Below are 9799 nucleotides of genomic sequence, written 5' to 3'. Positions count from 1 at the left end.
GCAACACTGCATGGTTCAAAATTGGGAAAGGTGTACGCCAGGAATGTGTCCTGTCTCCATACCTTTTCAACGTAAACCAATAGTAATTCATTATATAAAATAAAATTTTAAAAGAGAGGAATAATCAACCAAGTGTGTTGGCATGGTGAATGTAATGATGGGCTCGAGTGTCACACATTGTGAGGATCGCACAAGATGATAGTGTTCAGATCGATTGTTCATAGGATTACTATCAAATTGTACCTGACTCCATGGCAACTAACAACAATATGAATGACTGTATAAAACAACGTACATGGGTGAAATTCAGTGTATATGAATGATTCTACGTGAACCAATAAAACATTTTTAAAAGTGTAGAAATAAAAAATATATTAATGCTTTTAAGAAAAACAAAGATGGTAATTGTGTCCTGCACACAGCGAAGCCCTGTGTTAACCTGGAAAGGAATCAAAGATGGCATTTCTGTAGTGGACATTCAGGTATGTACATTATAACTCAGGAGAAGCCAATGAATGAGAGAAAGCTGCTCACTTGATTAGTAAAGGCAGGCAGGATGATACACTCTAATGTCACTATTATGTCTGTAAGTGTATTAGAAACTTAGTAATTTCAAGAAGTATCCAAGTCAGTGGGGCAAGAAACCAAGAATTTCTTTGTAAGAATCAGATGTAGAAGCATTCATAACACTTCAGCCACCTATGGACCAGCTTTCAAACAGCAGTTACAGAAGCTATGCTTGTAGCATCTATCTCAGTTACTCTCTGTAGCCATACTTATTTATATTATTTTTTGCTTTTTTCTGACTCCTTTGGAAACTACAAAGTTCTATAAAGTTCAAATAAACTGTACAAGCACTAAATGTTGTCATGTTCAGGTTTCATTTTGATGCCATAAATATAAAGGAGCTTAGTGGCCAAGTGGTAAGGGGTTGTCCTACCTGCCAGTCCACATAGTTTGAATCCATCAGATGTTCCATGGGAGAAGGATAAACATCTGTGCTATTTACTGTCCTTGAAAACTCATGGGAGAATCAACTACAAGTCCACAGCACTCAACAACAACCGCATATAAACATGCTCAATTTTTTCTGGTTTTACTGTCCTGCTAAAAATTTTCTTGCAATGCACTAAAAACACATGAAATAAGTTACTGATTTTTAAAATTTTATTGTGTATAACTGAAGAAAAGTTAGCGTTAATATTCTCGGTTTCTCTTCCACACTTGAATCTAGAGGTTATAGTTCTTTTTCCCAAAACATAGATATTTCTTGAAAGATTTATGCTGAGAATATGTTTTTCTGTGTAATAATTACTCCATGACTTCTAAATTTTTTTTTTAAGGCTTGAGCTGTCTGTCGAAAACATCCTACAAGACTGGTTGGAGAGTTCTGGAATACCAAAGGTACACTAAACAGTTGCTTTAGGAGAATCTGTGAAGAATAGTTTGCTACTTAGCTCATTATAGCAAAGATGCAGTATGTGTGTGCGGGGGTAGTGGTGGTGGTTTTGTTGTTGTTGTTGTTGTTCCTGTTATTGAGTGCTGGTGAGTCGTAGACGACTCACAAAGACCCTATGAAGGAAAGACCTGAACACTTGTATAACTTTCATCATTTCTCCAAGTTCATAGAGTTTCTGAATGCAAACTGTTTTGGGAGTGGATGCCACTCCTGCTTCCAAGCTTGCTTTAATCGGGGACCTCCACCAAACACTGTCCACCACAGGTAACCATTATCACATTTGACACATCAGTGTCACTGTGTTTAGCATCACAGCAACCTCTGTACAGCATATGGACAGACCAGTGCTATACCGCTTAGAAAAATGTTTGACCAAGAACAATTGAATCCAGACCTGAGGGCTATAGATTAAAATCACCCTTTTTGGCTTGGTAGCATCACTTTCTGTCCACTAGGCCAACAGAGCTCTGTGTTGTTGTTTTTGAGTGCCATCCGGTGAAATGCCACTGTCCTTACCCCATGTTGCTGCCTGAAGTGATGGTTTACCTCTTCTGGGTTTGTCTTTTGGGATGAGCAGACCCTGCCCTTGTCCTGCCCTCAGGACACCCCTCACTTCAACATCTTGGCCACCCCTCCGCTTCCCCCCTGGGTCAGCATCCCTACTTCAGGCTGGACCTCTCCTCTGGGTGACCTGAGAGATGTGGGTGCCCTCCTACTTGAAGTTTCATTCTCCTTCTCCTCCCTTTGAGCGCCATGGCAACAATGAAAACGAATCATTTCCCTGGGAATCAGCTGAGCTTAGAGACCCTTTACTTCTGCTCGCTCAAGGTCCAGTGCCTCTTGGCAGTCCCACACTACCTCTATACACCAATAGTGACCCCAGAACTGGGGACACAAGGAGTCATAGGGAAGCATCCTGAAACTGAAAGGATCCACTTCAGGTCTGGACTCTCCCAGGTTGAGCCTGCTTCCTGGTAGTAGTTCTTTTTGTTTCTCTTTAATAAAATTTTCATTTTAATTGTGATTTTAATAAAACTTTACAGAAAAGATAGATTTTTATTCATTGTTACACATTTTAGCCCCTCTCTCTCCATTTCCCTCGCCCAGTTCACTTTATTTTATTGTGATTTTAACAAACATGTACAGAAAAGTTAGATTTTTGATTGATTCGCTGTTGCACATTTTCTTCCCTGTACCCCTCAGTTCCCTTTTTTTTCATTGTTTGGGGTTTTTTTTATATTACTTTGCTCACAAAGTTCATATACATTTTGTTTCAACCTATTCTCCATTCATATTGTATTTTATACAGTCATTGCCATGCAGTATGTTTTATAAAATCAATCACCATTGGACTTTCCTCTCTTGCTCTGTCCCTCCACCCTCTCAAGAATGACGACCCTCTCCAAGGGCTGATCCCTCCTTGCAACATGTCCAGAGTTTGTGAGATGAAGCTTCAAAATCGTTGCCTAGTTTCACCCTCTCTAGTACTAGCCTGTTTGGTCTCCTAGCAGCCCATGGTATCTTCAGTACTCTTCTCCAGTACCACAGCTTGAAGACATCAATTCTTTAATCATCCCTAGTCATTGTCCAGCTTTCTGATGCATAGCAAGTATGGGCACACCTTAGTCTCCAGACTGACATCATTGCTCTTAAGTACTTTTGAGAGCTCTCTGACAGGAGACTTTCCCAATGAAATTTGTCTTTTAATTTCCTGACTGCTGGTACCAAGAGTGTTGAAAAGTTTCTAAATTATTACTCCTAAATGCTGCATAGTATTCCATTGTGTGAATGTAGCACAATTTCTCAATCCATTCAGTTGTAGTTGGACATTTGGGCTGTTTCAGTGATCTTGCAATGCAGAGTAACGCTGCTATGAACATTGGTGTACAAATCCCCCTTTATGTCTCTGTTCTAATTTCCTTGGGTTTATTCCTAGTAGTGGAATAGGGAGTTTCTTTGTTCAGCGTTTTGAGGAAACACTAAACTGTCTTCCAGAGTTGCATGTACCATTTTACAATCCCACCGACAGTGTATGAATATTGTCATCTCTCCACATCCTCTTCAAAATTTATCATTTGCTGTTCTGCTAAACTTTGCCACTGCTGCTGGGGTAAGATAGAATTTTATTGTGGTTTTGATTTGCATCTCTCTTATTACCTTTGATTTTTGAGCATTTCTTCGCATGTTTGATGGCTGTCTTCCTCTGTGAAAAGTCTTTCCATGTCCTTTGCTGATTTTGTAATTGCATTATCAGTCTTCTTCTGCATCACCAGGAGTATGCTGTTAACTTTTATTGTAAGACCCTTTTCTGAGATAGTATTGCCCTATGCTTGTTCCCAGTCAGTAGGTTTTCTTTTCACTCTGTTGAGAAAAGTTTTTGATGAGCAGAGATTTAATCTTTAGAAGGTCTCATTCATCAATTTTATCCTTTTCAGATGATGCATTTTGGGCTGTATTTGGCAGTCTCTTTATACTATAGACTAGGCTTCCTAAGCTTAATCCCAGTTTATCTGTTATGAATTTTGTAGTTTTGGGCTTTATTCCCAGGTCTCTGATCCCCCTTGAGTTGATTTCTGTATATTGATGTGAGATGTGGAACCTGTTTCACCTTTCTGCAATTAGCAGTTTAGTTTTGCCAGCACTGTTTGTCGAAGAGGTTGTCATTTCCTCATTTGATAGGTTTTATTTCCTTGCTGAATATCAGTTGACCATAGAAGAGATAGGTCCATTTCTGGATTCTCAATTCTGTTCCATTGATGTATGTGCCTGTCATTGTACCCGTACTATACAGTTTTGGTTACTACTGCTGTGTCGTAGGTTTTGAGGTCAGGGAGTGCTATGCCTCCAATTTAATTTTTGCTTTTCACAAGTGCTTTGCTTATTTGGAGTCTCTTTCCTCTCCAAATAAACTTGACAATTTCCCTTTCAATCTTCTTGAAAAATGAATTTGTTATCTGTATTGAAATTGCCTTAAACATGTAGATTGCTTTTGGTAGGATTGTCATTTTCACTATATGGAGTCTTCCTATCCATGAACAGGAAATGTTTTCCCATTAATTTAGGTCTTTTATTGCATCTTGCAGAAATATTCTGTAGTTTTCTTTGTATAGATCTTTTGTATCTCTAATTAGGTTCACTCCCAAGTATCTCAATTTGTGGTTGGCTATTGTAAATGGCATTGCTTTCTTGATTTCCTTCTCTGAGTTCTCTTCGTTACAATAGAGGAATCCAACTGATTTTTGGATATTGCTCTTATATCCTGCCACTCTACTAAATTGGTCTATCATCTCTAAGAATTTTTTGGTTAAGTCCTTGGGATTTTCTGTGTACACTGTCATATTATCTACATATAGTGATCATGTAACCATCTCTTAGTCAATCTGGATGCCTTTTATTTCCTTCTCTTGTCATGTTGCCCTGGCAAGCACTTCCAATACAATGTTAAATGAAAGTGGTGACATTGGGCATTTTTGTCTGGTCCCTATTCTCAAAGTAAATGCTTTTAACATTGAGAATGTTAATGGTTCTTGGGTTTGCTGTATACTTTTTATTATGTTGAGGAATTTCCCTTCTATTCCAATTTTGCTGAGTGTCTTAATCAGAAAAAAAGTGTTAGATTGCCTTTTCCGTATGAATTGTTAGAATCACATGGTTCTTGTTATTTGTTTTGTTAATGTGATGAATTATGTTGATTATTTTTATTCTGTTGTTCCATCCTTGCATATCTGCTATGAATCCCACTTGGTCATAATGCTTTTTTTTTTCAAATGTGCTTTTGGATTGACTAGAATTTTGTTGACGATTTTTGCATCTATGTTCATGAGAGATATTGGTTTCATTGACTATGCAAAGGCATTTGACTGTGTGGACAATAACAAACTGTGGCTGCCTCTGAGAAGAATGGGAATCCCAGAACACTTGATCATACTAATGTGAAACCTATACTTGGACCTAGAGGCAGTCGTCAGAACAGAGCAAGGAAACATTGCATGGTTCAAAATTGGGAAGGGTGTACGCCAGGGATGTGTCCGGTCTCCATACCTTTTCAACCTGTATGCAGAACAGGTGGGCTCTAGGAGGAGGAATGTGGTATCAGGATTGGTGGAAGATCTATCAACAATCTGCGTTATGCAGATGACACAACCCTGCTTTCTGAAACTGAGGAGGACCTGAAGCGCTTGCTACAGAGGGTCAATGACTGTAGACTTCAATATGGATTGAGGCTCAATGTCAAGAAGAAAGATTCTCACCACTGGACCAATTGGCAGCATCAGGATGGATGGTGAAGAGATTGAAATTGTTCGCAGCTTTAGTTTGCTTGGCTCCACAGTCAACACTCTCGACACCAGTAGCCAAGAATTTAAAAGACGTATTGCCATGGGAAAGTCTGCTGTTAGGGACCTTTCCAAAGTTCTGAAGAGCAATGGTGTCTCTCTGGAGACTAAGGTGCATCTTATACAGGCCATGGTCTTTTCAATCACTTGTTATACATCAGAAAGTTGGACAGTGACTAAGGAGGATCGAAGGAGAATTGATGCTTTTGAGCTGTATGCTGGAGTATTGAGGGTACCATGGATTGCTAGGAAAACAAACAGATTCATCCTGTAAATGGTTAAACCAGGCTGCTCCTTAGAGGCAAGGATTCTGAGGCTTTGTCTAACATACTTTGGACATGTTGTAAGGAGGGAACAGTCCTTGGAGAAGGACATCATGCTTGGGAGGGTGGAGGGACAGCGCAGGAGAGGAAGCCCCTCGATGAGGTGGATTGATTCAGTGACTGGGGTAATCAGGATGGGTGTGTCAGAGACAGTGCGATTGGCACAGGACAGAGCAGAATTTAGGGCTGTTGTACATAGGGTTGCTATGAGTTGCAAGCAACTCAACGGCACATAACAACAACAGACAACAACAGTTTTCTTTTTTGGTAATATCTTTGCCTGGTTATGCTTGCTTCATAGAATGTCTCTGGAATTTCTTCTTTTTCTTTTCTTTTCATTAACTGAAGTAGAATTGTGATAAATCTCTGAGTGTTTGGTAAAATTTGACTGTGAAGCCATCTTGGTCCAGGACTTTTTGTGTGTGTGTATGTGGGGGGAAAGTCTTTTTATGACCTGCTCAATTTCTTCTTTTGTGATGCGTCTATTAAGGTGTTCTGCACCTGTCTATTTCAGACTGCACAGGGCATGAGTTAAAGGAATTTGTCTAAATTTTCAGAAGTATCAGAGTCTAGCTCTTCATAATATTGTGATATTATAGATTTCATTTACTCTGATTTTCTTGTGATATCACCTCTATCATTACTTAATTGAGTTATTTTTGTCTTCTTCTTTTCTTCTGTTAAGTTTGCCAATGGTTTGTCAATTTTATTGATCTTTTCCAAAAACCAGCTTCTGGTTTTATTGATGGTTCCAATCATTTTTCTGTTTTCTATCTCCTTGATTTCAGCTCTCATCCTTATAATTTCCTTTCTTCCAGAGGCTGTGAAGTTAGATTGTTGTCCTTTTTCTATTTTATTAAAGTGTTGAGTTAGATCATTAAATTTTTTTCCCATTTTTTTATGTATTTTCCTATTGCTATGAATTGCCCACCACCTGAGGACTGTTTTAGCTGCATCCCAGTGATTTTGGTACATTGTATTTTCATTTTCATTTGTTTCAAGGAACTTTTTCATTTCATTCTTTATTTCTTCTGTATTCCATTCATGTTCTATCTAGCAGGGTATTATTTGGCTTCCATGCTGGTTGGATTTATTTCTAGTTTTAAGGCATTGTGGTAAGAGAAGGTGGTTGTTGTTGTTGTTGTTGTTGTTATGTGACATCGAGTTGTTTGCGACTCAGCGACCCTATTTACAACAGACCTAAACTCTGTTCTGTCCTGTGCCAATTGCACTGTCTCTGACACTCCCATCCCGATTACCCCAGTCCCTAGATCAATTCAACTTATAGAGGGCCTTCCTCTCCTGCGCTGTCCCTCCACCCTCCCAATCATGATGTCCCTCCCCAAGGGCCAGTCCCTCCTTACAACATGTCCAAAGTATGTTAGATGAAGCCTCAGAACCCTTGCCTCAGAATCCTTCTCCAAGGAGAAGGTACTTTGTATTAATTCACTGTGGTTTGTTCTTGGTTTTGGTTTTTGTTTTTTTTTGTTTGTTTGTTTGTTTGTTTTATCTGTTGAGGCTTACTTTGTGCCCTAATATGTGATCAATTCTGGAGAATGTACTATGTGCACTCAAGAACAAAGTGAATTGAGTTTTAGTTGGGTGCAGTGCTCAGAATACATCCACAAGGTTTGGCAAGAGTGGTTTGTTAAAGTCTTCAACCACTATTTTAGTGTTGCCTATTTCTTCAATTCTGTTAATTCTGTTAGGTGTTTTATGTATTTATCGGAACTAATATTTGGTGCATAGATGTTGACCAATGTTATGTCTTCTTGATCTAGTTTGCCTTTAATCATAATATAGTGCCCTTCCTTCTCTTTTATGGTGGTTTTCATTCTGAAGTCTATTTTAGCAGAGATTAGTATTGCCACTCCTGTTTTTTTGTGGATGCCATTTGCTTGGTATATTTTTTTCCCAGATTTTAATTTTAAGTCTATCTTTCTCTTTGTTTCTTAGATGTGTCTCTAGTACATAGATGTGCTTTGGTTTTTTTAATCCATTCTGCTACTCTTTTTCTCTTGATTGGTGCATTTAGTTCATTCATTAAGTGTGATTATTGACAAACCAAGTTTTATTGTTATCATTTTGATATGGGTTTTTCTGTTTGTTTGTTTTTTTTCCAAAGTATCGGGCAATGTTTTATTCTCTTGTACATAAGTTTGCTGTAAGTCAGGGACAATTTTAAAGCACATAACAACAATAACACAACTGATTTGTAATAACTTAAATACTCATTTGTTGTATAATTAACTTGATAGACAGATTAGTACTTTCACAGTAGGTTAACATGATTCATAATTTTGTATGACCTAACACATATACTGCAGGAGAAATAGAAACCTATGTCCTCTAAAGACATGCAGACAATGTTCATAGAATCTGTCAAAAGTGCTCTGGGTTTTTTTGTTGTTGTCACTAGGTCCATTCACTTTCCTTAGTGTCTCTGGGTGAAGAACTTCCCTCAAAAGTTCTTGTATATTTGGTCTTGTTTCCACAGATTCCTTGAGTTCTTTCTTTTCTACAGAGGATGTTATTTCTCCTTCATATTTCACAGAGAGCTTTGCTGGGTACAGGATCTTCGACTGGCAATTGTTTTAACTTTCTGTACATGCCATCTTATTGTCTTCTTGCTCACATGGTTTCTGCTGAAAAATTGCAATTTAATCTTATTGATATTCCTTTGTAGGTGACTCTGTTTTTCTTACACTGCTTTTAGTATTCTGTCTTTATTTTTTATATTGGAGAACTTGACTATGTTATGTCTTTATGTTTTTATTTTGTGGTCTAATGTATTGGTGTTTACTAAGCTTCCTAAATGTTCTTCATACTATTGGCAACTTTTCTTCTAGTACCACTTCCACAATTTTTTATAGTGGTTTCCCTAATATTTGCATATTCTGAAATTCTAGTCATATGTATGTTGTTTGTTCCTTTTGATGCCATCCACATGATTCTAATGTTTTCTTAATTTTCTTTTAATATATTTCTGTTCATGTTCTTAACTTCCAAGTCACTGATTCTATGTTCCATCTTTTTTTGCTCTCCTTTTTTTCTCTCCTTCTAGCATGTTGGAGACTTCTGCCATTTTGGTCTTTATATTCTGGATTGCATTTTCATGTAATTCTGTTATTTCCAGTACTGTTTTGGCTGTACACTCTCTATCTTGTTATAATGTTTTAAGTTCTAAAACTCTTTATCTGTAGTTTCAATTCTTTCTACCATCTTTTGTATTTTCTTCCACAGTTGTGCAAGTTCCCCCTCATCAATATATCTCTTCTGGCTATATTTCTCTATATGTTTGCTTTCGTGGTGGTTTCCATTGTGTCTTCCATCATTTATACCTTCTTTCACAGCTGTTCAAATAACTCTTCTTCATCAATATATTTCTTAATGGTTCTCTACTTCTAAGATATTCCCTATATGTGTGGCTTCCATTGTTTCTGACGTCATTTGTATTTTCTTTTGTAGATGTTTGAATGTGCTCTATTCAACATATATCATCTGCCTTCTTTTTTTTCAGTATAAAATAATAATTTTATTTAGAAAATATTTTCAACAAATACTGGGTGGTTATGGTACTTGATTGGCATTTCTTTTTTTTGGTTTTTTTTTAATTTAGGTTGTTTATTTTTCATTTCAATGAACATCTACAGAGATTTTGGGATTCCATTCATTCATTGTTG

The 9799-nt window shown here is 37.6% G+C and overlaps 1 protein-coding gene across 1 annotated transcript in view; it reads left to right on the top strand.

Annotated features, from left to right (window-relative positions):
* The window catches only part of LOC102848488 (chromosome unknown open reading frame, human C9orf3), a 704390-nt gene that overhangs the window by 471975 nt on the left and 222616 nt on the right, over positions 1-9799 (top strand). Inside the window, exon 10 of the mRNA XM_006898876.1 lies at positions 1344-1404. Within this exon, the coding sequence (XP_006898938.1) occupies positions 1344-1404 (61 nt within the window). The remainder of the gene's footprint in view (positions 1-1343; positions 1405-9799) is intronic.

The sequence above is a fragment of the Elephantulus edwardii genome, unplaced genomic scaffold (genome assembly GCF_000299155.1).
Source record: "Elephantulus edwardii isolate Elephantulus edwardi_28Jun2011 unplaced genomic scaffold, EleEdw1.0 scaffold00238, whole genome shotgun sequence".
Taxonomy (NCBI): Eukaryota; Metazoa; Chordata; class Mammalia; order Macroscelidea; family Macroscelididae; genus Elephantulus; species Elephantulus edwardii.
Note: the sequence above shows the minus strand (reverse complement) of the source record. Positions and strands in the feature narration are given on the sequence as shown.